The sequence below is a fragment of the Hemiscyllium ocellatum genome, chromosome 46, assembly GCF_020745735.1.
Source record: "Hemiscyllium ocellatum isolate sHemOce1 chromosome 46, sHemOce1.pat.X.cur, whole genome shotgun sequence".
Lineage (NCBI taxonomy): Eukaryota > Metazoa > Chordata > Chondrichthyes > Orectolobiformes > Hemiscylliidae > Hemiscyllium > Hemiscyllium ocellatum.
In genome coordinates this window covers 4,147,638-4,175,036 of record NC_083446.1, presented here as the reverse complement: position 1 = coordinate 4,175,036, position 27,399 = coordinate 4,147,638, and the positions used below count along the sequence as shown (strand labels likewise).

Sequence of the window (27,399 nt, the reverse complement as noted above, 5' to 3'; positions counted from 1 at the left end):
CATTGGTGCATGCATGGAATGAGCTGTCAGGAAGTAGGGGAGACTGGTACAATGACAGTATTTAAAAGGGATGTGGATGGGTACATGAATAGGTAAGGTTTAGATGGGCATGGACTCAATGCTGGCAAATGGGATTAGATTAGGATATCTGGTCAGCATAGGCATGTTGGACCAAAGGGTCTGTTTCTGTGCTGTACATCTGATTCTGATGTGCATGTTGCTGACAGGGCCACTGCCTGCAAACCCCTAATCCTTAGTTTCAGAGGGCCGTTCAAAGTCTACCACATTGCTGTGTATGTGGTGTCACATGTAGGCCAGTCTGTGAAAAGGGGTCAGATTTCCTTCCCTCAGCAATATTCACAGATCACAAGATGTACATGTGGAAGGCTATTTGACCCGTCACGTTTGTGATCCAGTTGGGTTTAGGAGCACTCTGGTATTCCTGCCGATTCCCTATGATATTTATCTGGAGTTGGGATCCCTGTTAGTAGTGAATCGCAGCAGTGCATGTTCATGTGCACAGATGTACCCCCATTTGGTCACAATGGGAGTCCACGTGAACTACCATAGAACCTCTATCAGAATTTCAGATTATCTGAGATCTCAAGGTCTTGTTTTCAAAAAAAAAACTATTCATTGTTCAGATAACATTATCTGACACCATATTCCCCGCCCAGGTGGTTCTGTACATTTTTCTCCTGACTTCCCCACCACCTCCTCCCAAAATACATGGCAGCCATTCAGATAGAGAAATATCTGACAGCAGTTGTTCAGTGGGATAGGGTATAATGCAAAATAGTTGGTGTCTGCTATTGAGGATACTGGGGTCAAAAAAAGTAAACTGGTTTGGCTGGACTGCATTAATAAACTCCAATTTTTCAAATTACCAAAATTTGAAGTGAAAAATGCCCTTCCTTGAAAGCTGAAGTATATAGAACCCAGTTAAAACAGATTTCCAGTGTTTACATAGCCTGCGATACCACTTTAGATTATCTCCAATGTTTAAGTTTGATATACATTTATTCAGCAAATATTTAATGAAGGTGAAGTTGCTGAGATTGAGCATTTAGCAGTTTCTCCCAGTCTTGAGCAATTGCCCTTCCCCACCCCACCCCCCCACCTGCCCTTCACAAACAAGACTCGTTGAATAATCACGGGTGAGGTGACTATGTGATATCAGGTTTGCACTGCCTTTTGTGGTTAACACATCAGTTAATTGGTTGCCTTTGTATCTGATTGTCACACGACATTATGTTGTGCAATCTGGTCTCATGATAAGGAAGTATAAAAGTGTCACACTTTGAGCAGGAATTTGTGACCTCTCAACGCCATCGAGGAGTTCTCATCGCAGGTGAGTGTAGAGGGTAAGAGTGCTCTAGAAAACTTGCAGATCGTGAACAGCAGGCTACGTCGCAGTCTGTTGTTACAATGATTGTTAACGAGTTTTGTTTGGATAGAGATTTGTGTAGTCAATAACAACTTGCCTTTATGTGCCATCTTTAACATGATACAATGTCTTGAGGCATTTAATTGGCGAGATAAACAGCATTTGACACTGAGCCAGTTAAGATCATGTTCCCTTCCAAGCCTGCATCAAACTCTTTTGAAAGAAAGTGTCTGCCATTCTTCCCCTGTACCTGGGTTCAAGCTCCGGAACTCCTTCACTGTCAGCCCTGTGGGTCCCCTGACACTGCACAGGAGAAGCAGAATGCCAGTGGTCTGATCTGTAGGTTCATGGTGTGTTGAGCCTCATGGGGCTGGGGCAGATCCCAGAAATGCTGGGGAATGGGTGGGTTTTACAAAGTAGGATGAGTTAAAAGTCAAGAAATTGCTGGCTGGGGAGCCAATACATTCTCAAGTACCAGGTGATGGGGGTGGTGTTGACTGACTGGGTTTTGACTGATTTAACAATGCTGGGAGAATTTGAAACCTTCAGAGGATGGTGGACTTTGGCAGCAGAGTATTAGAGCAATCCAGTGCCTGAAGGACTGCGGTTCAAGTTTGCAAGTTTTGCATCAAAGGCTGAGGGGTGATCTGAGGTTTATAAAAGCATGAAGGTGCATGAATATGGTAAATAGACAAGGTCTTTTTCCCTCAGGTGGGCGAGTCCAAAATTAGAGGGTTTAGTGTAAGAAGGGAAAGATATAAAAGGGACCGAAGGGGCAACTTTTTCAGAGGGTTATACGTGTGTGGAATGAGTTACCAGAGGAAGTAGTGGAGGCTGGTTCAATTGCAGCATTGAAAAGATGTCTGGATGGGTATATGAATAGGAAGGGTTTAAAGGGATACGGGCCAGGTGCTGGTAAATAGGTCTAGATTAGGTTAAGATATCTGGTTGGCATAGACGAGTTAGACCGAAGTGCTGTATACCTCTGACTCTGACCATGACTGTCCACCGTCTCTGTCAGTATGTGGTCTCCCTCCGTTGCTGTGGTTGAGAGCAGTGAATCTTGCAGAAGCAGAACTGTTCCTGCTTTGTGTGGAGAACCTTTGACCCAGTCAGACAGTGCATTGAACCATATTTAGTTTTATTACTGAAACTCCCAGACTGTATTCCAACCAACAAAAGTTGGCAGAATTATCTTTAACGTGGGTGTGTTGGAAGGAATCGTCAAAATCCAGGCTGTAATAGGCTCGAGGGGAGTGGAGCCTCCAGTTATGTTTATCACAAACCTCTTTAATTATCGCATTCTAATCTGGCCTTGGCTTCTGAGGTTAACACCTTAGTGTACCCCCCTCTCTTTCACGCTGCTGCTTATAACCAACCTCTTTGACTCAGCCCCTTCTGTTTTACTTCGTTCAGAGGGTGTGGGTATCAAAGGCCAGCATTTACTGCCTCTCCCTAACTGCCCTTGGAGAAGCTGGTGGGGAGCCACTTGAATCCCCACCCCCACCGCAATCTTTGTGGTGAAGGGACACTCACGGTGCTGTTAGGGAGGGAGTTGCGGGATTTTGACCCAGCGACAGCAAAGGAGTGGCGAAACCATTCTGACTCGGATGCGTGGCTTGGCTTGGAGGGGAACTGCAGCTGTGATGTTCCCACCTATCTGCTGTCCACGTGATGGAGTCCAGGGATTTTAGAAGGCACTGCACATCAGTGGTGGGGGAAGTGAATGTTGAAACCAGTGGGAGAGTTGCGGGGGGGGGGGCTGCTTTGTCCTGGATAGTGTCCATCTTCTAGAGTGTCATTGGAGCTGCCTTGCCCAAGTAAGTGGGGAGTATTCCAACACTGCTCCGTGTCGATGGTGGACCAGTTTTAGGAATACCGGTGAGTGACTTGCCAGAAATTGTCTCCTTTTGTGGTCCAATGCAAAATTTTTATAACACTCCTGCACAGCACTTCAGGATGTTTGTTTATTTTGAGTCTATACAAGTCCCTGAAAGCCACAACCCTGTCACAACAGAATTTATCCAAGATTTTCAGCGTTTCCCATTTCTTGGTCTGAAGGATATCTGCTTGGAGATCCCGCTCAGAAAGCTGCTCCACCTGAACACTGCAGGAGGTGCTTAGTTCTCCAATTAATGTTCCGATAGGTGTTTCCACCCCTCAAACCTGTTGGCACACCACCTCACTCACCTCCATCCAGGGCCCCAAACAGAGTTTCACCTGCCTCTCCAACCTATTTTACTGTATCCGGTGCTCCCGATATGGTCTTCTCTACATTTTGGAGAGACCAAACGTAAACTTGCTGAGCATCTCAGCCGGCCCCACACTGACATCCCAGGCACTGTCCCAACTTTAATTCCCCTTCCCACTCCCCTTTCTGACATGACCATCCTCGACCTCATCTTCTGTGTGGGCAGCCTATAGCCTGGAGGACTCAACACTGAGTTCTCCAATTGCAAATAACTTCCCTTCCCGTTCCCCAGTCTCCTTTCCCAGCTGCCCCCCCCCTCCCTTCCATCCCTCTGATCGTCCCTTCCTTCCAGCTTTTAACCGGATTCATTCCTCCCCTTGACCAACCAGGCCGTACCCTCTACTTGTGTTTACCTATCCCCACCATACCACCCCACCCCATCTTTATCTGCAGCTTCCCCCTTATACCCACCTCCAACCCTGAAGAAGGGTTACACCTGAAATGTTGTCTTCTCTACTTCCTGGTGTTTTTTTTAGATTAGATTAGATTACTTACAGTGTGGAAACAGGCCCTTCGGCCCAACAAGTCCACACCGACCCGCCGAAGTGCAACCCACCCATACCCCTACATTTACCCCTTACCTAACACTACGGCAATTTAGCACGGCCAATTCACCTGACCCGCACATCTTTGGACTGTGGGAGGAAACCGGAGCACCCGGAGGAAACCCACGCAGACACGGGGAGAACGTGCAAACTCCACACAGTCAGTCGCCTGAGTTGGGAACTGAACCCGGGTCTCAGGCGCTGTGAGGCAGCAGTGCTAACCACTGTGCCATCGTGCCGCCATGTTGCCTGGCTTGCTGTGTTCTTCCAGCCTCCTGCTTGGCTACCTTCACTTCCCCTCCTGCTCATGCCCTCTGGAATTCGGCTTAAATGTCCAAACTTCATCTGTGTAAATATGTACTTTATTCATAAACAAAACCTTTAATGTGCGTTCACAGGTACTAAAGTAGTTCTGTTGCGTGTCATCTCGGGACATGACCACAGTGTCACAATGTACCGAGATTCATTGAGATCATCATAGAATCCCTACAGTGTGGAAATCGGCCCTTTGGCCCAACAAGTCCACGCTGATCCTCAGAGCTTCCCACCTAGACTCATTCCCTTACCCTAAATCTACCTGCTAACCTACACATCCCTGAAGAAATGGACAATTTGGTATGACCAATTCATCCTAAACTGCACACCTTTGAACTGTGGGAGGAAATCCATGCAGACATGGGGAGAATGTGCAAGCTACACGTAGGCAGTCACCGCAGCTGGAATCAAACCAGGGTCCCTGGCATTGGGAGGCAGCAGTGCTAACCACTGAGCCATCATGCCATCCCAGCTCCCACCTGTCCCTGGTGTTGCTGGGACTGGCCTTCGCTTGGCAGAAAGCTCCCAAGTGGTTGGACCATTCCGTATCACCTGGTCCTTCATGGAAAAATTTGCAAAAACGAAAGCTACCTTTTGACCACAAGTCCATCAGGAAGTAGTCAGCACGTAGTGTCCTCGATACCCTGGGGGACGAGGAGAGGGTGGATCCTGTCGCACAGTTCCCTGAGCAGACTGTCAAACTCATTTGGCAGAGCGTCTCATCACCAGAACTTTCCACCAAGTACCAAGACGTAGCTTGGTTGATGGTGCCGGTCAGATCCTTCATGAAACAGCTGATTGGCTGGGAAGATGGTTTGTCGGCGGGGGGGGGGGGGGGGATTGGGCGTAGTAGATTGGGGGTGGTGGGGGGGGGTTTGCAGAGTGCTGGGTGTGATTGGGAGGGTGTGGGTTGGGGGGATGTGGGTGGTGCTGGTAGGTGTGAGGGGATGGAGGATGGTGGGTGTGTGGGGTGATGGTGGGTTTGGGGGGGGTGCAGGGTGGTGTGTGTGATTAGGAGGGTGTGGGTTGGGGCGATGTGGGTGGTGCTGGTAGGTGTGAGGGGATGGAGGATGGTGGGTGTGTGGGGTGATGGTGGGTTTTGGGGGGGTGCAGGGTGGTGGGTGTGATTGGGAGGGTGTGGGTTGGGGGGATGTGGGTGGTGCTGGTAGGTGTGAGGGGATGGTGGGTGTGTGGGGTGATGGTGGGTTTGGGGGGGTGGTGGGTGTGGGTTGGGGAGGTGGTGGTGGGGGGATACGGGGTGATGCTGGCAGATGTGAGGGGATGGAGGGTGGTAGGTGTGTGGATTGGTGGGGGGTGTGGTGGTGGAGGGTGCGAGTTGATGGTGATACAGACTGTCGAACGTCCTGGAATAATCCTTTGCAACAAAGGTCTGGAGAAAGATGCAATGATTTTTGTCGAGGTTCATATGATATGGGACTCTGTGCTCTACAGTCTGTCTTGGTGTCCATCCCAGAGAACAATCATCAACAGAGTTTGGAGGATCATCGACTTGATGAAAGATGCTCTTTGGTATGGCCCAACACTTGTTGGTCTTACAGTGTAAAGAGTTGATCTCGACCGGGTGCTGCAGACCAGTGCATTCCGAGGTCCAGGACTACGTGCTGAGGGATGCAGTAAAGCCTTGGGCAGCTGCTGCCAAGACACTGGGGAAGGAGCATTCTCTGAGGTCTTCCCACTGAGGTTTAACGAGTCTGTTCAGTTATCAGACCCTTTCATTGCCTCAATGCATGTGATACTCTCCCACATGAGTAAGAAATGCCTTTGTTTCATTTCTGTATCTGTAGGGAGTGACCGAAATTCAGATCCCACGAAGCAACCATGAAGCTGCTAGCTGCCCTGGCTATCTGCTCTTCATTCTTCCTGGTGACTGCCATGTACCAGCCTCAACCTTGTCGTGAGTACCTTTTTCTTAAACCTCACTGCCTTGGATTCCAAGGCGATAGGATAGAGAGGGGAAACCATGCATCTTACAACTGGGACACCCGAATAACTGAGTCTTTTTTTTTTCTGTCCTTTTGGTTCTCATTTTCCGAATCCGTGGACTGCCGTTGGATTGGTCAATATTTCTTTACGACTGCGATGCACGTTCGCAACACGCGCTCTATGTCTGACGTGCAACCCGAGCAAGCCATTTCCAATGGAAAATGGAGTACACGGTGGGAACAAACTTCTCTGCGTGCACCAAGTTCCACGCTGAGGTCCCTCAATATGATTTCAATGCTCTTCATGTGCGCAGCTCCTCAGAAAGCTGGAGAAACTGAGCAGGCAGCATCTGTGGCGTGAGACCCAGTTGGTGTTTCTAGCTTAGCATGACTCTTCAGAGCTTTATCTCTGTTCTTCTCTCTCTCTCTCTCTCTCTCTCTTCCCCCCTTCTCTGTCTCCTTTCTCTCCAAGCATGCTGCTGAGTTTCTCCATATTCAGTTTCCAGCACCTGCAGTATTTTGCATTTACTCTCAAAGATCATGATGTAAAATCACATTGAGGCATCTCAAAGCGAAACACGCACAAGTGAACTTGACAGCGTATGCTGTAGCATTCAGGTTGTGACGTGCTTTTAGAAAGTTTATGAATGATGGTCTTACAAGTGAAATATTGCGGCAGTTTATCATAACTATCTCCAGGCGGACTGATTGGGAGACTATCCCAGTCCTGTTGCTAAGCATGCTGGGATGATTTACAGGCCTGTTTGGTCAAAACTCTCCAATGACCTAGCCTGGCACTCAAACCCAACACATCCAGCCCAGAGGCAGGAGTATTGCCTACTGCACGACAAGGCTCCTTAATATGGGGGTGGGGCGTCATCAATTCAATGCCCTTGTTTTTGGAAGTTCCAGAGGAAGTAATCGCTCCACGTTTAGCCAAATGGGAGCCCATTATGAACACTAGCAATTGGAATTAGGTCAGCCGAGTGAGCCTTGTAGAACGAATTCCCTGATTGGGGATGCTAACCTGCTCCAATCTGGGAGCCCTGGCTGACAGAGATACTGACAGGAGTGTCAGAGGTTCTGTTCATTGAGAGCTAGTTCTAAGGGAGCCAGACCAGTGTCGAGGACTATACACGTGTAAATAAAGGGTGACGGGACACCGGCCCCTGTGGGGTTTTTTTCAGACAGCTCGTTTGGATCGTCCACTTGGGGGCCAGGTTTGTACGAACTTTTCTGAAGGATAATGAGTAACGGGTAAAGAGCCCTCAGGTGTGCCCGATCTTTCTCTCAGCACAACAGTCAGTACATCGCTACAAAACCTGTCCTTCCTACTCCAGACTTGCCTCCAATTTGCCCTGGGAGAGCTTAAGAAACTTAGAGGAGAAACCCACAGACAAAGTAAGAGAAAGTTGCACTGAAATCTTCCTCTCCCGCCCTCTTCAGCAATGGAAAGATTCCAGGAGATCACGTGAACTCAGTATTATCTATAAATACGCCTTTTATCTATATATACACACCCACCCCACACCACACCACACCCAAAACATTTTGTGACCTCTTGCGAAATGCATAATGAGGCGCTGATTAGCGGAACTTTACAAAGTGCTAATGTCGATGGGAATAAATGACCTCCCCCTCCCCCAGTATGAATAACAGTTGGCCACTTGGTCCCTTTGCTATTTAATAACATCATAGCTATTCTGATTTTAACCTCTATCTCAACTCCAAATTCCTGCATATTCCCGATTTAATCTTTCATCCCCCTCAGAGGGCAATACTGGACTTTTTATTTCTTTATTTTCCAACTGAACTATCTGTACCTAGATGTCTTGTACCGAAGATGGCACCGTAAGTATGGCAACTTTAGATTAGATTACTTACAGTGTGGAAACAGGCCCTTCGGCCCAACAAGTCCACACCGACCCGCCGAAGCGCAACCCACCCATACCCCTACATTTACCCCTTACCTAACACTACGGGCAATTTAGCATGGCCAATTCACCTGACCCGCACATCGTTGGGCTGTGGGAGGAAACCGGAGCACCCGGAGGAAACCCACGCAGACACGGGGAGAACGTGCAAACTCCACACAGTCAGTCGCCTGAGTCGGGAATTGAACCCAGGTCTCAGGCGCTGTGAGGCAGCAGTGCTAACCACTGTGCCACCGTGCCGCCCACTTGTCAACTTTCTACTGAGTAGATGTGACAATAAAGCTAATACATTCTTGATTACTATGGAATTGAATCTACCTCTGCCACAAAGATATTGAATCCCACTTTGACACATCTCCTGACACACCTTTCCCATATAAATTCAAGTAGTCTAGGTGAAAGAAGAGAGGGGGATCACTGGATGGAATAGTATTGCCCCTTGAGGGAGAGTATAGGGTAAAGGCACGTGGCTTAAAAGTGTGAGAGGGGTGTTATCAAGCTGGAGAGGGTTCAGAAGAGATTTACCGGGACGTTGCCGGGTTTGGAAGGTTTGAGTTACAAAGAAAGGCTGGGACTTGTTATTCACTGGAGTGTAGCAAGTTGAGAAGTGACCTTTATAAAATAATGAGGGGAATAGATAAACTGAATGGCAAGTGTCTTTTCCGTAGGATGGGAGAATTTCAAGTACAGGGGCACATTTTTAAGGAGAGAGATTTAAAGATTTGTGTGTGGAATGGCCTTCCTGAGGAAGTGGTGGATGTAGGTACAATTACAACTTTTGAAAGACACTTGGCTAAGTACAGAAATAGGAAAGGTTTGGAGAAAATATGGGCCAGGAGCAGGCAGGTGGGACTAGTTTAGTTTTGGGATCATGTTCGTCATGGACTGGTTGGACCCAAGGATCTGTTTCCCTGCTGTTTGACTCTATGCACGGTCTCCCATTTAGAACAGAGATTCGGAGGACTTTTCTGAGTGTTGAATGTGTGGAACACTCTCTCTTGGCCAAGATTGGGGTTGGGGAGAGAGAGAGAGACTTGTCGTTTATGTGACATTGGTCCAAGACAGGATAGCATGTGATCTCGGATGGAAACTTCTCTGCCTGATAAAGTCACAGGTAAGTAGAAAGTTGTGAAAGGACGTGGGGGATTGATGGTATAAGTGCAGTGGATGGACTTCAGTGTGGAGAAAGTGAGAAGCTGGACATTTCAAAGCCAAGGAGGGTGAACTGGGAAACTTTATTTTTCGCCAACGAGATTTGGAAATATGAAAGGTATGTGTCATTTTAACCAGGAGAGGGTAGACAGGAACAAAAAATAATTTAAAAGGTGGAATGATGGGCTTTAATCCAATGGAGAACATGAAAGAAGTAATGTTTCAGTTATCTCCAAGTCTTGGATAATTTTAGAGTGCTAGGTTCCACTTTGTGTACGGAGTGTCAGGGAAATTCTCTTCACCTTGGTGTGGTGCAGGTTGAAGGAGTTGGTACAGTCATCTTAATGAAAGAGGTCTAAGTATCGATTAACACCTCGGGTAGTTTGTTTGACACAATTATGAAGCAGACATTACAGCAAGCTAACGGGTTGCTGTCTATCCAGCTTGCCAGGCAGAGTCATAACATTGTATATATGTGGGACATTGGAATTCTTAAAAGTGAGCGCTCAGTTGCAAGATGTACGTATAATAGAGTCTAGATTAGAGTGGTGCTGGGAAAGCACAGCAGTTCAGGCAGCATCCGAGGAGCAGTAAAATCGACGTTTCGGGCAAAAGCCCTTCATCAGGAGTACAGGCAGAGAGCCTGAAGGGTGGAGAGATAAGTGAGAGGAGGGTGGGCCCTTCTGCCTGTATTCCTGATGAAGGGCTTTTGCCCGAAACGTCGACTTTCCTGCTCCTCGGATGCTGCCTGAACTGCTGTGCTTTTCCAGCACCGCTCTAATCTAAACTCTGGCTTCCAGCATCTGCAGTCATTGTTTTTACCTAGTCCATATAATAGATATCTGGACTTAACAAGGTTAAAATAACAAAAAACAATTTCTATAATATGTTTTGGACCAAAATATATAAAGAAGGTCGCTCTAATTTTCTTTCTTTTCATAAAAATAAATGCTGTGTTCCAGATGCAATTCGATTGGTCAAACCACTTGAAGTTAAGTAAAACACAGTTTATTCAAACACGATAGTTTAAAATACAACAAAAGAGAAAGGAACTTGGAATAATTTAACTCTATTGGAAAACTTAACAGAATAATGGATACAGTAACTACTACTAATTGACTGTTCCAATACAGTAACATCAGAAAACACGCCCTTGGCAAAAGACAAAACCAGAAAACAGATTTTGTCTCACATGCAACCGAGCAGCCCAGCTTTTGACTGCAGTCGAGAGAGGGGAAAAAATATCTTCCGCTTCGATCCCTCAATGGCAACTGCTGCTGAAAACTAAAAACTAAACATTCCAGGTTCTGTGGATGGAAGCTGGACCACACCCATTCAGGCTGCTTCTATTGTTCTGGCTTTCTTTTTTTACAAAAAAACACCCAAGGCTTCACAAGATATTTGTTTTCTCATAAACTGTTGTTCCAAGACACCTATTGACAAAACATTTCAACAGGGTGACTCTCTTTGTAGCAAGACTCCCCTACGTGGAGCATTGTGTGTTTGGATCAGGGCTCTTGCCTTATCAGATGCAGAAGATCCGTAAGAAATATTGAAGTAGGGAGGATTTGTTAGAGTTGTACAGAGTCATACCTGGCACATAAAAAGATGGTTGTAGTTATAGAGTCACAGAACCATAGAGTCAGACAGCAAGGGAACAGACTCTTTAGTCCAATTAATCTACGCCAACCATGTTCCCATTCCAAACTGGTCCCTCCTGCCTGCTCCCGGCCTATAACCCTCCAAATCTTTCCTATTCATGCACTTATTCGAATATCTTTGAAATGTTGTAACTGTACCTGCATCCACCATTTCCTTTGGCAGTTCATTCCACACACTAACCACCCTCTGTGAAAAAGTTGCCCTTCAGATCCCTTTTAAATCTTGACACCTATTCCCACAATCTCTCTCTTAAATAAAACCAGGACAAAACGCAATTCTTAAAGCCACAGCATTGTCACAAGCAATAAAAATAGTGACCCAACTTGATAGGGTGGTTGATAAGGGGTAGGCAGGAGTTTTCCTTTGTCTGTGTAAAGAACTAGTGCACATAAATGTCAAATAGCCATTAATAGCTCAAATACAGAACTGAAGAATTTCGTGACAGCACGATGTGGAAATTGCACACACGAGTGACATGAGAGCAGATCGCATCAATGCATTTAAAGAGAGGTTTCACATGTGACAGAGGGATAAGGGGATCTGGGAACCAATGTGGGCTGAGCCCATTAGAATGGAGGAAACCCAAGTGGAATATAATCCCTGGCAGAGTCTACTTGGGCTGAATGTTTCTGAAAATCTAGTGGCTTGACAGTGGACAATGGTAAACGTGTACAATGATCCACTCGACTAGACCTGTGCTGCCTATAACAGAGCTTTTCCCTTACTTTGTATCTTGCAGGTGGACCCAATCTTCTGGAAGGTCAAATGCTGACCGTGAGTATCAGGACCATAATGTTTGGTGTCTCTGATTTCCCCCCCCCCAAGAGTTTTGAGGAGGGGGCATTAAACCATTAATGTCTGTGTGCCCATGCCTGCCTGAAGCTAAGTGTGTTTACATGCAGGACCCCTCTCCTCTGCAAACAGAAAGGACATGTCCAACCATTGCACCTTGATCAATTAAACAAAACCATGGAATGACCACTCTTCCCTGGCACCTTTGAACCTAAACCCGTGTCAGGTTGATGATTGGCCAATGACTAAGCAGAGTCACTTGGCCACCAAACAGCAGCCTATTGTGCAGTTTGCACTGTTGTTCCCCTTGCAGATTTTGCATTTTTTTTTGCCATCCGGTCCTGCTGAGTGCAGGACAAAACGTTTCAACAGGGTGACTCTCTTTGTAGCAAGACTCCCCTACGTGGAGCATTGTGTGTTTGGATCAGGGCTCTTGCCTTATCAGATGTAGAAAGTCCATAAGAGATATTGAAGTTGGGAGGTTTTGCTAGAGTTGTACAGAGTCATACCTGGCACATAAGAGGATGGTTATCAGAACTTTATGATTCTGTGACTGTAACTCTGTACCCACAACCAGCAAGGGAACAGACTCCTTGGTCCAACTAATCCATACCAACCATGTTCCCATTCCAAACTGGTCCCTCCTGCCTGCTCCTGGCCTATAACCCCAACTCTTTCCTTTTCATGTACTTATTGACATTTCTTTTAAATGTAACTGTACATGCATCCACCATTTCCTTTGGCAGTTCATTCCACACACAAACCACCCTCTGTGAAAAAGGTCCCTTTTAAATCTTTTAAAAATAAGCCCCCAGATTTGAACTCTCCCACCCAAGGGAAAAGACCCTTGCTATTCAAGTTATCTATGCCCCTCGTGATTTTATAAACCACTATAAGGTCGTCTCTTAACCTCCTAAGCTCCAGTGAAAAAGTCCCAGCCTATCCTTATAATTAAAACCCTCCAGTCTTGGCAAGTAAATCTTTTCTGAACCCTTTACAGTTTAGTAATACCCTTCCGATAACAAGGCGATCAGAACTGGACACAGTATTCCAGAAGGGGTCTCACCAAAGTCCTGTCCAACCTCAACATGACATCCCAACTCCTGCACTCAAAGGTCTGAGCAGTGAAGACAAATATACAAAACACCTTCTTAACCACCCTGCCTACCTGAGACCCAAACTTCAAAGAATTATGTATCTGAAACCCTAAGTCCCTCTGTTCTACAACACTACCCAAGGCCTTGCCATTAATTGTATAATGGTTTTAATTGTAAAAGTCCTGCCCTTTTTTTGGTTTTACCAAAATGCACAACCTCACATTTATCTAAATTAAACTTCATTTTCCACTCCCCAGCCCATTGATCCAATTGATGACGGTCCCTTTGTAATATTAGCGGTGGCACCAATTTTGGTGTCATCCACAAAATTACTAACCATGCCTCCTAAGTTTCATCTGAATCAGTCATATATATGACAAGCAGAAGTAGATCTTATAAAATTGATAACACGTGTATTTTGGAATAATCAAACCAAAACAATTGTCTTCGGCCGGTCATCTTGGCTCCAGGACATCTCTGTGTGAGTTCCTCAGGGTAGTGTCCTGGGCCCACCCATCTCCAACTGCTTCATCAATGACCTTCCCTCCATCACCACTTCTGACCTTATGATACTTGCTGTTTGTTCGACTCCTCAGAGACTGAAGCAGTCCCCCCATGTCCAAGTGTATAGGTTTGCATTTCCATCTCACATGCAGCATACACGCCATGCAAGTACCGGGCAATCATTATTTCCGATAGGAAAGCGCCACACCAGCGTCCTCGACGGTTAACATTGCTGAATCCCCATTTTTTTTAATTGCATAGTCCTAGTGAACCATCATGCTACATTTAGGCTCTCTCTCGAGGGAGCGAGAGATGACTGGTTGTGGTTAAACCTAAAGGTCACCATGTCTTGGTTGAGGGGCAAGGTTGATAAGCCTGTGACAACTTTACCTTTAAGGCACAATTAATGCCTTAGGGTGGTCCCAATGATCGGAAACTGAACTGGGCCAGCCGTATAAACACAGCTGCTGCCAGAGCAGGTTGGAGGCTGGGAATCCTGGATCGAGAAACTCACCTCCTCACCCCCTCACCCCCACCACCAAGCCTATCCACCACTTACAGGGCATAAGTCAGGAGTGTGTTGGAATAATCCCCACTTGCCCCTGGATGGGGACAGCTCCGACAACACTCGAGAAGCTCAACCCTATCCAGGATGAAGCAACCCATCTGATTGGCACCCCATCCGCGAACACCCACTCCCTTCACCACCGACCCTCAGTAGCAGCAGTGTGTACTCTCCGCAAGGTGCACTGCAGACACTCACCAAGGCTCCTTAGACAGCACCTTGTGAACCCCAGGAGAAGGACACCCTCTGAGCCACGCACCATGTTGCTGTTCCTTCACTGTCACTGGGCCCGAATCCTTGAGCTCCCTCCCAAACAGCACTGCAGCTTCTGAAGCACTGTGGTTCAAAAAGCCAGCACCCCACCACCTTCCCAGGAGCAATCATTGCTGGCTCCAGTCAGTGATGTCACGACATCTCTTAAAGAGGGAGAATTGGATGCTGTCTCCATTTTCTCATTTTTATCAGCCTTTCCTGCTATTGCCTTTTCCCCTCCTGTTGGCGTAGACTTCCTCCTTCACCAATGACTGCACAGCCTTAGGGACTGGAACGATCAATTACCACCACCTCATCATTTAAGAGATCTCTGAGGTCTTCCCTCTCGAAGAGAAAAGAACCTTATCTTCCCCCCCCCCACCCAAAAAACAGCTGCAGTCGACTTTTCTCACGGGTATAACGTTTTCCAGTGCTGGTCTCATCCTTCTCCATTTTATTTTATAGGTCGACCCAAGCAAACACTTTGAGATGTGGTCCAAGTTCGCCTTTGACGGGACACACAAGAGGATAAGCACCAAAAGTGTGCTGCTGATGGAGAAAGGCGTTAAGATCTCTGTGTACAATTTCCTCCTGTACAAACAGGTGAGTTTACAGACCAATAGGTTTCTGACTGATGAGGTAACCCCCCTCCCATCATCCTGACAAGAGCCTCCCACCACATGCAGCAGCATTTCGTATCATTGTTTCATGGTGAAGGATAGAAATACTGGGATATCTTCCATTCAGACTTCAAACACCAAGCTCCACACCACCATCTCCCATCAAACACTCCTCAGGACAGGGACAGCACAGGGTTAGATATAGAGTAAAACTTTCTCTACACTGTCCCCCATCAAACACTCCTCAGGACAGGGACAGCACAGGGTTAGATATAGAGTAAAACTTCCTCTACACTGTCCCCCATCAAACACTCCCAGGACAGGGCCAGGGACAGCAAAGGGTTAGATCCAGAGTAAAGTTCCCTCTACACTGCCCCCCATAATACACTCCCAGGAACAGGGACAACATGGGGTTAGATACAGAGTAGAGCTCCCTCTACACTGCCTCCCCATCAAACACTCCCAGGACAGGGACAGCACGGGGTTAGATACAGAGTGAAATTCCCTCTACACTGGTCCCCATCAAACACTCCCAGGACAAGTACAGCACAGGGTGAGATAGAGTAAAGCTCTCTCTACACTGTCCCCCCATCAAATACACCCAGGACAGGGATAGCACAGGGTTAGATATAGAGTAAAGCTCACTCTACACTGTCCCCCATCAAACACTCCCAGGACAGGGACAGCACGGGGTTAGATACAGAGTGAAATTCCCTCTACACCGTTCCCCATCAAACACTCCCAGGACAAGTACAGCACAGGGTGAGATAGAGTAAAGCTCTCTCTACACTGTTCCCCCATCAAATACACCCAGGACAGGGATAGCACGGGGTTAGATATAGAGTAAAGCTCACTCTACACTGTGAGCAAGTCACATTGCTATTATTGTTTGGGAATCAGACTGCGAAGTGTTGAAAGATGTATCACATTAAGCTTGATCTGTATTCAATGATGTTTGCAGGCTGTGAGGAAACCTGCTTTCTGATTTAATTTCAGATTTGATCTTTGTGAAATGTTGGAGATTTTGTTTGTCTACATGCATTGAAATGGGTCCTTTAAAATCATTGAGGTGACCGGTTCAGTGCATCAGAAATTAAGGGCAAGAGACAGGAACCACAAAGTCAGAACTTTAGACTGATTAGATTAGACTTACAGTGTGGAAACAGGCCCTTCGGCCCAACAAGTCCACACCGACCCGCCGAAGCTCAACCCACCCATACCCCTACATTTACCCCTTACCTAACACTACGGGCAATTTAGCATGGCCAATTCACCTGACCTGCACATCTTTGTGACTGTGGGAGGAAACCGGAGCACCCGGAGGAAACCCACGCAGACACGGGGAGAACGTGCAAACTCCACACAGTCAGTCGCCTGAGTCAGGAATTGAACCCGGGTCTACAGGCGCGGTGAGGCAGCAGTGCTAACCACTGTGCCACCGTGCCGCCCAATTTCAATTATATCCCATCTTCTTGCCTTGCCTTACCTTACCTTCCTATTTTCCCTTCTCCTTCTGAGTAATGCTTGATTCTTGTACTATTCTTAAAAAAATCATTTTCCATCTACAAAGTTTACTCCCGACACACAGTGCCTCAGTGGTTAGCACTGCTACATCCCAGCACCAGGGATGTGATTCCACCCTCGGGCGACTGTCCATGTGGAATTTGCACATTCTCCCCCGTGTCTGCGTGGATTTCCTCCACGTGCTCCGATTTCCCCTCTCAGTCCAAATATGTGCAGGTTAGGTGGATTGGCTGTGTTGAGTTGTCAGTGTTCAGGGACGTGTAGGTCAGTTGTATTAGTTGGGGTAAATGTAGAGTAATAGGGTTGGGGAATGGGTCTGGGAGGGTCGGTATTGACTTGTCGGGCCAAGTGCCTGGATCCGCATTGTAGGGATTCTATTCCGTATGTCAGACTGAAATAGTTCTGTAAATCATTGTTAAAGGAGTCCCCTATGTAAACAATTGTCACGACAATTGCATGATGTAGCTGCTAGGTGGCACTGTCACTCTACTGTCTCCAACATTGCAGCATTGGAGGTAGAACAGAGAAACTGCTGGGTCAATCATCGATTTAATCTTCAATGAATTAATTTAAGAAGTAAAATTAATGAATTAACACAGCAGTATGTGTGGGATGTTGAGCACAGAAATAACTCAATGGATGGAAGAGCGAGGTCTAACCCTTCCACCTGGGAAGGTGGGCAGTAGGCCAGAGGTTCTGATCTGTCGAACTGGGTGGTATTGTGAAGCTCCCTTGTGTAACTCCTCTCTGTTTCTCTCCTCTCCTTGCAGAACATAATGTACCAATTCTACCCCCAAAATAAGACCTGTGTGAAGCTGCCTCTCCGTGTTCCATTCCTGCCCATTGCAATTCCCCGCAATGCAACATTTGTTTCTCAGATCTATATCGGAGGCTCCTCTGCTCCAAGAGAGGGGGTACTGGCCAATGTTTGGCGTGGCGAAATTGACACTGGTAAGAGCGTCGGTGGATTCCTATTTAGCCTTCTCCTTCCTGCTTATTTCTCTCTCGCGCGCGCGCGCTCTCTCATTACGAGAAAGCCCCTTGAGCTCCCGAGCTGAACGGGACCCTTTCTTTAGAGAACGCAGTGTGCCAATTCAGTGCTGACCTCCCCCTTCAACCGGATTCCAGGTGAGAGCTGTGGAATCCTCCTCAATGATCATTTCTTCCCCCTCACCCCCTGTCAGAATGTCGAAGGATACCATCCTGTTGGGCTGACAACCAGGATTGAACCTTCTCTGGTCTTCATGCCAAAGGATCCTCTGAAAAGGAGGAGATCATTTAGCCCCTTCATCACCTTCTACCATTCCGTGAAACAATGGCTGCTCTGTCATCCTGGCTTTGACATCTATGATTGACTCAACATCAACTGCCTTATTTTATTTTCCAAGATTGCTAAGGAGGTGTCCTTTGTGTACATACATTTACAATCTTTCTTGAAAGATCTGATGTTATGTCTCATGATCAATAGGTCAGTCTACCTTTAAGAGATGTGCCGGTGATATTGTCAGTGTACCATAACTGAGGGTGCAGAGATCTCATACTCTTTATTATCCCAGGATCCCTTGAGGCATGACATGCTGCTGGAAGCATGTTGCTCTTTGTAATCTTAACTGCATATGAAGAATGTAGTGTCTACATCTAATAGGTAAATGTGGGTACTACAGATGCTGGAGATTAGGGTCAAGATTAGAGTGGTTCTGGAAACGCACAGCAGGTCAGGCAGCATCCAAGGAGCAGGGAAATTGACATTTCGGGCAAATATCCTTCATCAGGAATCAGTTGTTCTAAATGTCTATTGCTCAATGACACCCTATCAATGCCCAGTTTCTTACGATGATAACATGAGCCTTACCACATCAGGAAAGTACCCTTTTGGAGACTAACTCTCCCTGAGGTTAACATGGCTGTCTTCAGAAGCCTCCGCAGTTTTGCCGTTAGATATTTGGAAAACTAATTGAAGGGCAACCAGACAACAACCTTGGACAATAGGGAATTCCGACACTGTAACTATTTGTCGCTCTTCGGTATCGGTTTTTGAGAGGGCAGTCATCTGTACAGATTTGTAGACAGGTCACTAATCATCAAGACAACACGTTTTTAAACATTAGACTGTTATTTCAAAATAGAAGAAATTTCTAGGAGTGTCTTACTTAAAAGGAGAAAGTGAGGACTGCAGATGCTGGAGATCAGAGCTGAAAATGTGTTGCTGGAAAAGCGCAGCAGGTCAGGCAGCATCCAAGGAACAGGAAATTCGATGTTTCGGGCATAAATTCCTGAAGAAGGGCTCATGCCCGAAATGTCGATTCTCCTGTTCCTTGGATGCTGCCTGACCTGCTGTGCTTTTCCAGCAACACATTTTCAGCTCATGTCTTACTTGAAAGGCTAATTATCCATTCAGGCAAAAGTGAAAACTGCAGATGCTGGAGATCAGAGTCAAGATTAAAGTGGAGCTGGAAAAGCACAGCAGGTCAGGCAGCATCCGAGGAGCAGGAAAATCGACGTTTCAGGCAAAAGCCCTTCATCAGGAATCCTGAAGAAGGGCTTTTGCCCAAAACGTCGATTTTCCTGCTCCTCGGATGCTGCCTGACCTGCTGTGCTTTTCCAGCTCCGCTCTAATTGTCCATTTAGCTGAACCAAAGAGTACCAACCTTTACTGAAGCACAGATGGTACTCTTTCTCTCTCTAAAAGGAACAAGCATAAGAGGCTGGCAGAGCAAATTACAGCAGATGCTGGAATCTGTGCTGAAAAAAATGCTGGAGATCACAGCCGGTCAGGCAGCATCCATGGAGAGGAAGCAAGCTAACGTGCGGAGTTGAGATGATTCTTCATCAGAGCTGTTAGCTCTTCATTGAAGAGTCTGCTTGCCCTCTCAATGTAAGAGGCTTGAGACTCTTTAAAAAATAAAAGATGGCCAAATGCTCTGAAAAGTACAGTTCCAAAGCTCCACCAGAAAAAAAACGCTTAAAACCTGGAGCGGGTGTCCAGTGAAAACATGAATCTTCGCTGAATTATAACTGTTCGAACAACAGGCAGATCTATATTACAGATCGAGCAGTAGGTGATCCAGAAAAGATTGGAATTACGCTTGAAGCCCAACTCGGGAGAAGAATGATCTTTAGGATTAGCAAGACACCAACCCCCAAGAGCCTATTGATCAGTTCCACAGCCAAGGATGGTTATGTCCTTCCCAAAGAGGAACTGTCTTGAGAGGTTCCTCAAACTGGTCACCATCTCTACATCTCCTTTAGGAAGGACCTTTTGGGTGCGTGCAAGGGCCAGAACATTGAGTTGCTTGAGGACGAATCCAAGTGTCAAGTCAGGGTGGCAAACCTACAAGCCAAAATTATTGCAACAAGTGCACTAAGACACCAGCAGCTGTTAACATTGTGGTCTGTCCCACCTATCCAAACATGCTCCAAGTGTTTCTGATACACAGGTGGCACCAAGGGACAGCGGGCACTCCTGGTGAGGAAATCTGATCCCAAAGCCTGAGCCAGACCCAAAACAAACCCACAGGTGACCCTCCAGCTGGTACAAAGGTGCGTGAATAGAAACACACTGGCAAAGTACAGAGCCAACCTAGCAAAAGGTCAATTTCACTAAAGTGTTACCAGAGCAAAGGCCTGCTCTCACATTAGTGGGAGATGATGGGTGATGGATTAGCGTGAGGTCACCACACTTCAGATGAGGGGAAAGGTTGAGGAGAGCCCATCATGGTAACCTCAGCCAGTGTGGGGGATTGAACCCATGCTGTTGGCATCATTCCAACCAGCTGTCCAGCTAATTCAGCTAGCCAGCCCCGACCCCATGGTGCAGCGGACAAGAACCCACCCCGCGGAGTTCAACAGGTCACGAAGTGTGTGTGTTGGTAGACTCTCAACGCAATGCAGTCCACCACCTCCCCTGGGCTTTCTGAAATGGTAATTCCACTGACCCCCCCCCCATGTAGTTATAAATTCAAGCAATTCCTCCCATGCTTCCCCCCACCCCACCCTCCATGATGGAACAGTCTGCACGTGATGCAACCAAATCGGTCAACTTCTATCCGAATGGAGACAAAAACAGATATTTCTGGAGAAGCTCAGCAGGTCTGGCAGCATCTGTGGAGAGAAACCAGAGTTAATGTTTTGTGTCAGGTGAACCATTTTCAGAACTGGGCAGTTGACTTAACCCTGTCTTTACCAATGTGTGTTTTTTGTTCTTTCCTCCCCCCCCGCTCCGCCCAGTGCAATACGTGGCGACGTTCACAGACGTCGGCTGTCTGCCCGTGTCAGAGGTCGTTTACACCAAGGAGACTGGCTGGGTCACTGAGTTGTGAGTTGCTTGACGTTCTCTCTCTGCCTTTGTCCTTTTATTCATTCATTTCCCCCCCCCCCCAGCATCTCACCCCCCCTCCAATCCTCACTGTTCCCACGCCTGTCCCTCGCTGGGCTGCATGGCGAAATGTCCTGGGGTTGATGACTGGGTGGGCCAAACTACGGCTCTCTCCACCCACAGCAGCACATGAACACACTGGGGGGAGACGGGTGGGGGTGGGGTAAATGTGTGGGGTTAGCTCTGTTCCCCTCCCCTCACCCGTCCCCAGCTCCCTCAGCCCAGAGATACCAGAACCACTGCTGCCCCTCAAATGCAAACATGGCGCTATACAACCGCTGAAACGTTACAGCGCAGAAAGAGGCCGTTCAGCCCCTCGTGTCTGTGCCGAGGAAACTAGCCACCCGCTCAAATCCCATCGGCCAGCAGCCGGGGGTCTGTAACCTTGCAGGTCCCAGCTCTTCAGGAGCAGCCCGGCTTCATTTTAAATGAGTGAAGGGGTTCCCTGTCGCAAACACTGAACTGGACGGAGAATTCCAGACACCCATCAGCCTCTGGGTGAGAAGATTATCGCTTCCGTCCCCTCTAATCCTTTTGCGAGTAACCTTAAATCTGTACCCCTTTGGAAATTGGCCATTGAGGAATAGGCAGAAGTGAGGACTGCAGATGCTGGAACTCAGAGTCAGGAGTGTGGTGCTGGAAAAGCACAGCAGATCAGGCAGCATCCGAGGAGCAGGAGAATCCACGTTTCATCAGGAAGGCCTTTTGCCCGAAAAGTTGACTCTCCTGCACCTCAGTTGCTGCCTGACCTGTTGTGCTTTTCCAGCACCACACTCCCGACACTAAAGGAATAGATCTGGCCGCTCTCCCCAATCCCCTCGTTATTTTGTACAGCTTGATTAAGCCGGCCTTCAGCCTCCTCTGTTCTAAAAGGAAACAACCCTAAACTATCCAACCTTTCTGCATCGCCGCACTTTACAAACCCTGCAAACTTTCTTGTAAAGTTCCCCTGTACGTCCTGTAATGTGGGGACCAGAACTGTGCAGAAACCTCTAGCTGTGGCCTTACTAGTGTCCAGCATTGCATCCCTCCCCTTGCATTCAGAACCAGTGACAGAAAGCATCCCAAATACTTTCTTTAACTCCTTATCTCCACAACGTTCCACCTTCAGGGACTTGTGGGTGTATTGTCCAAGGTGTCTCCCCTCCTCTACCCTGTCAATACCCTCCTCGCTTGCTGTGTTACCTTTGCTTTGTTTTTTTGCTTCCCCAGAACCTTCAGATCTGTCTCACACACTCTCCACCACCACCACCACCAACGCGATCAATCCATCTTCCTGCGATCGACGCCCATCCTCTTTGTTATCAGTCAGCAACACACTCTCGACCCGGACAATCTGCATATTTCCCAATTGTGCCTCCCACGTTTAAGCCTAAATCATTAATACTTTGAGCAGACAACTCTGTGAGCCCCTGTGGAACACCACTGGAAACCACTTTCATCCATCATCCTTTACCCTTCATTTCCTGACGCCGAGTTACTTTGGATCCATCTCGTCCCATTCCCCTGTCTGCCGCCTGGGGCCTTGTCTGAAGGGAGCTGACTCAAACCCACATTCACCGCACTACCCTCCCCAATGCCCCGCGTTACATCCTCAGCAAATTAAAGTAGCAAGATACAACCTTCCCTTAGCCAAACAATGCTGACTATCCTGGATAAAACCGTGCCTAAGTGACTGTTTCTCTCAATTGATTTTTTTTTAAAAGTAATTTGCCCGGCTACTGAGGTCAGACCGAGTGACCGATAATTATGCAGCCTGTCCCTCACGTATTTGGTCCCTTAAACAAAGGAGAAAGTGAGGTCTGCAGATGCTGGAGATCAGAGCTGAAAATGTGTTGCTGGAAAAGCGCAGCAGGGCAGGCAGCGTCCAAGGGACAGGAGATTCGACGTTTCGGACATAAGGGCGAAAGAAGGGCTCCTGAAGAAGGGCTTATGCCCGAAACGTCGATTCTCCTGTTCCTTGGATGCTGCCTGACCTGCTGCGCTTTTCCAGCAACACATTTTCAGCCCTTAAACAAAGGGACAGGCACGACCTTCCCGCGCACACCAACTCCATGGAGCCACTCCCAGCACTAAACATTTGGACATGTAGAGAAGACGATAAAATGTGGAGCAGGGAGGGCACAGCATTGGAGGAGCAGGAAAGTCGACATTTTGGTTCAGGACCCTTCATCAGGACTTGGAGGGAATCTCTACAGTCGGCCTGTTGAATCTGCAATGACTATCCCACTTCCCCCATCCCTGTAACCCTGCGTTTACCATGGCTACCCCCACAACCTGCACGTCCCTGGACGCTTAGCATGGCCAATCTTCCTGAAACTGCACAACTATGGACGATGAGGGGAAACCCACATGGACACATGGAGAACATGCAAACTGCCACCCAGACAGTCAACTGAGGGTGGAGTCAAACTGAAGGCAACCCACAAGCCCATCCCCACAGCAACGGTACTGAGGAGCTTCTCCCATCTACCTGGGAGTCTGTCTCAAGGTGCCTGTGACAGTGCAGCACTCCGGCAGCACCACACGAGTCAGCTCGAGGGTCAGGAGGGAGACTCGACTTTTCTGACCTTGAGCCACTGCTTTCCCACGTCTGGCACTGGCTGCTGTAATGACCTACCTGCGTCACCAGAGGGAGCACAGGTACCACTTCTGGGCTGGGAAGGTGTGCTGTAGTGAGATTCCCTGCTCAGGGACACACACTGGTCCCTGCAAATGGGGATGGGGCCTGGAGCCTTCCATTCTCAAACAGCCGTCTTGTGCAATACATAGACCCTGAGAACACAGGAGATCATTCGAAACACAGCCTGGACTCGCCACAGATGGAGAGGAATATCCCTTGTTCATTCCCTTGTGTTGTAGGGGGTCACTGGGTCTAAAATCAACAGGAGAGGAGCTGAGAGAGACGTATGATAAATGATCCTCCCAACCTGATTCCCTCCACGGACCTCACTTGTACAGCAGAGGCCACAGGTCCGCACTGCAAGTCCTGAGTGCACAGCTCGGGGAGATAGTGAAGGCTGTTGCTTCTTACTGAGTAAGTCAGAGTTCCTCCATAATGTGTAACAGCCCCTACACCCCCTCCCTATCTCTGTCACCTCCTCCAACCTCTCCACCCCTCCCTATCTCTGTAACCACCTCCCTCTCTGTCACCTCCTCCAGCCCCTAAACCCCCTCCCTATCTCTGTCACCCCCCTCCAGCCCCTACACCCCCTTCCTATCTCTGTCACCTCCAGCCCTGATACCCCTCCCTATTTCTGTCACCTCCTCCAGCCCCTACACACCCTCCATCTCTGTAACCCCCTGCAGCCCCTACACACCCTTCCCTATCCCTGTAAACCCCCTTTCAACCCTTATACACCCCTCCCTATCTCTTAACCTTCTCCAGCCCCAATACACCCCTCCCTATCTCTGTAACATCTTTAGCATTTACACACCCCTCCCCTTCTCTGTCACCTTCTCAAGTCCTGACACCCCTCCAGTCTCACTGTCACTTTCTCCAGCCCTGACATCCCTTCCTGTCTCTGTGTCACCTCCTCCAGTCCTGACATCGCTCCCTACCTCTATACAAACTCCGGCCACTACATACCTCTCCTTATCGCTCTGACCTCCTCTAGCTCTGACATCCCTCCTTACCTCTGTACACCACCTTCTAGTCCTTACAACCAAGGACAAGCCAGTCCACTTAGTTGACACCCCATGCACCACCTTCATTCACTTCCTTCACCACTGACACAGTCACAGCAGTGTGTACCATCCACAGTGGACCACAGCACCCCTCAAACCGACACCCTCTACCCCCTCAATGGACAAGGGCAGCAGGTACCATTTCCCACTGAGCTGCACACCATCCTGACTTGGGAACTAGATCACTTGTACCTTCCCTGTCACTGGGTCAAAATGCTGGCACTCCCTCCCTCACAGCACTGTGGGTGTCCCTGCAGGACTGCAGCAGTTCAAGAAGGCAGCTCACTATCACCTTGTAGTGCGGAGTGATTAGGGTTGAGCAGTGACAATTTGCAAGAATACCAATAAAGGGGGCAACCAACCAGTCTGAACAAATCCTGTCAGTTAACTGTCAATCATCATCCCCTGCTGCATGGCACTGTCGCTACCAATTAGAGCCCACCTGGCAACCCATTAGCATTCTTCTTTCATACAGGACGACATGTTGGTTTTCCCTTCTATTGGAATTCTTGCAAATTGTCCCGACCAGCGCAGAATGAAGTGCGTTGATGAAGATGCCTTTTGCTTTCGGGAAGATTCAATGTTTTAATCCCAGCAAGGCCCTGAGCAAAACCCAAACGTCAGTGAAGAGTCGCTGCTATTTACACAACAGGGGTTACTGCTGAGGCTGGCTCAACTGGAACAGCCTTCCTTTCGGCAAATTCATGTGCATTCACTCGGAGCTATATTCCTTCAGCTGATACCTCTCCCCAAGACAAACTGCAAACCAAACTCCAGTACCACATGCGGGTTCCTGTGAACTCCGTTTCCAACCGTTTTTGACTGGTTTCTTGCCAGAGAGACAGACATACTGTATTAGCCTATGCTCTCTCGCATACCCCACTTTGAATTGTTCTGACTGTGTCACTGCGCCTCTGTTGGTTGGAGACAAACTAGTTTTTAAAGTCTGGTTGAAGATTTGTAGCTCGGGTGTCCGTTGTTGTGGTTCTGTTCGCCGAGCTGGAAGTTTTTGCTGCAAACGTTTCGTTCCCTGGCTAGGGAACATCATCAGTGCTATTGGAGCCTCCTGTGAAGCGCTGCTTTGATGTTTCTTCCGGTATTTATAGTGGTTTGTTCTTGCCGCTTCCGGGTGTCAGTTTCAGCTGTAGTAGTTTGTATGTGGGGTCCAGGTCGATGTGTCTGTTAATGGAGTTTGTGCTCCATCCGCATCCATGAACAATCCGCATCCATGAACATCAGCTAGCCACAAAACAACACGACCAGCTATCCCTAGTAGCCATACACTCAGACAACCAGGAACATGAATTTGACTGGGAAAACACTACCATCATAGGACAAGCCAGACAGAGAACAGCCAGGGAATTCCTAGAGGCATGGCATTCATCCACAAACTCCATTAACAGACACATGGACCTGGACCCCACATACAAACCACTACAGCTGAAACTGACACCCGGAAGCGGCAAGAACATCCATCAACAGACACATCGACCTGGACCCCACATACAAACTACTACAGCTGAAACTGACACCCGGAAGCGGCAAGAACAAACCACTATAAATACCGGAAGAAACATCAAAGCAGCGCTTCACAGGAGGCTCCAATAGCACTGATGACGTTCCCTAGCCAGGGAACGAAACGTTTGCAGCAAAAACTTCCAGCTCGGCGAACAGAACCACAACAACAAACTAGTTTTTGTCCTTTCATGCACTGAACTGCTAATCCCTACCCCCTTCCCCAATCTCCACGTGAACTTTGTACCCTTGAAGTATCCGTGTGAAGTTTGCACATTCTCCCTGTGGGTTTCCTCCAGGTGCTCTAGTTTCGTCCCGTGATCCAAAGGTGTACAGGTTAGGGTGGATCGGCCATGCTAAATTGTCCACGGTGTTCAGGAATGTGTAGGGTGTGCGCGTTATTCAGGGATAACTGTAGGGGAAAGGGTCTGGGTGGGTTACTCCTCGGGGGGTAAGTGTGAACTTGTTGGGCCGAAGGGCCTGTTTCCACACTGTAGGGATTCTATGACTAATAAACAAACCGGCATCCAGTCTTCTTACCAAGCCCAAAGTAACTCTACAAACTGAAAGCTCAGAAGAAAAATCTCCACCCTGTACACACCTAGCTAAATATCAATTAATCCTATGGTTAGATATTGTTCTTAACACTGAACAAGCCTGTACTTATTTTGTTTCTATTTAAATTTCTAGGTTCTATGACTTAACCTTAGGAATCAGTGATCCCGACGTATTCATCCCTCCTCCCAACTGCCTTAAACTGAACAAGTGAGAATATTTGTTCTCCGATCTGGTACAATTGTAAGATTAATCTGACAGTCTGAAATAAAGAACAACTGTACCCTTGCTCGCTCTGTTTATTGAGGTAGGAAACTTTGCCAGTCAAATGTCCAGTGGTCAACGCAAAGTTCTGCCACCTGACTTCCCCATCACTAATGCAGGACAAATACAGACTTTGAGATAAGGCTAGCTAGCATTACAAAATGGTGGGAGACTCTATGGATGCATTGTTACACCTAACTGGAACCCGCCTGCTGGAAATTGAGCTGGAAGCGTCACAAACGTTAAGGTTTTGAAAACGTTGCTGGGTGTCCGAGGACTCGAACTAAGGGGAGGCTGGATAGGGTGGGACTTTTCTCACTGGATCAGAGGGGGGGGGGGGGGGGGGGGGGGGTCGAGGGGTGACCTTCATAGAGGTTGATAAAATCATGAGGGGCAGAGACCAGGTGAATTTTCCCCAGGATGGGGGATTTCAAGTCTGGGAGGCACATTTTTAAGATGA

The 27,399-nt window shown here is 47.8% G+C and overlaps 1 protein-coding gene across 1 annotated transcript; it reads left to right on the top strand.

The window, feature by feature from the left end:
* Positions 1-1,242: 1,242 nt before the first annotated feature.
* On the top strand, positions 1,243-26,963 carry LOC132836228 (mammalian ependymin-related protein 1-like). Its single transcript, XM_060855559.1, has 7 exons — positions 1,243-1,351; positions 6,304-6,413; positions 11,929-11,963; positions 14,865-15,002; positions 17,314-17,494; positions 20,771-20,858; positions 26,811-26,963. Exons 2-7 carry the CDS (start codon positions 6,338-6,340, stop codon positions 26,887-26,889), a joined length of 597 nt encoding a protein of 198 aa, XP_060711542.1. The 5' UTR covers positions 1,243-1,351; positions 6,304-6,337; the 3' UTR covers positions 26,890-26,963.
* Positions 26,964-27,399: the final 436 nt, after the last annotated feature.

What these genes read in the sequence shown, in the direction of transcription:
- LOC132836228 (XM_060855559.1), top strand. Translation starts at nt 6,338, where the DNA reads ATGAAGCTGCTAGCTGCCCTGGCTATCTGCTCTTCATTCTTCCTGGTG. An exon ending in GTACCAGCCTCAACCTTGTC is followed by an intron (nt 6,414 to 11,928) that starts GTGAGTACCTTT and finishes TGTATCTTGCAG; the next exon opens with GTGGACCCAATCTTCTGGAA. An exon ending in TGGAAGGTCAAATGCTGACC is followed by an intron (nt 11,964 to 14,864) that starts GTGAGTATCAGG and finishes TTTATTTTATAG; the next exon opens with GTCGACCCAAGCAAACACTT.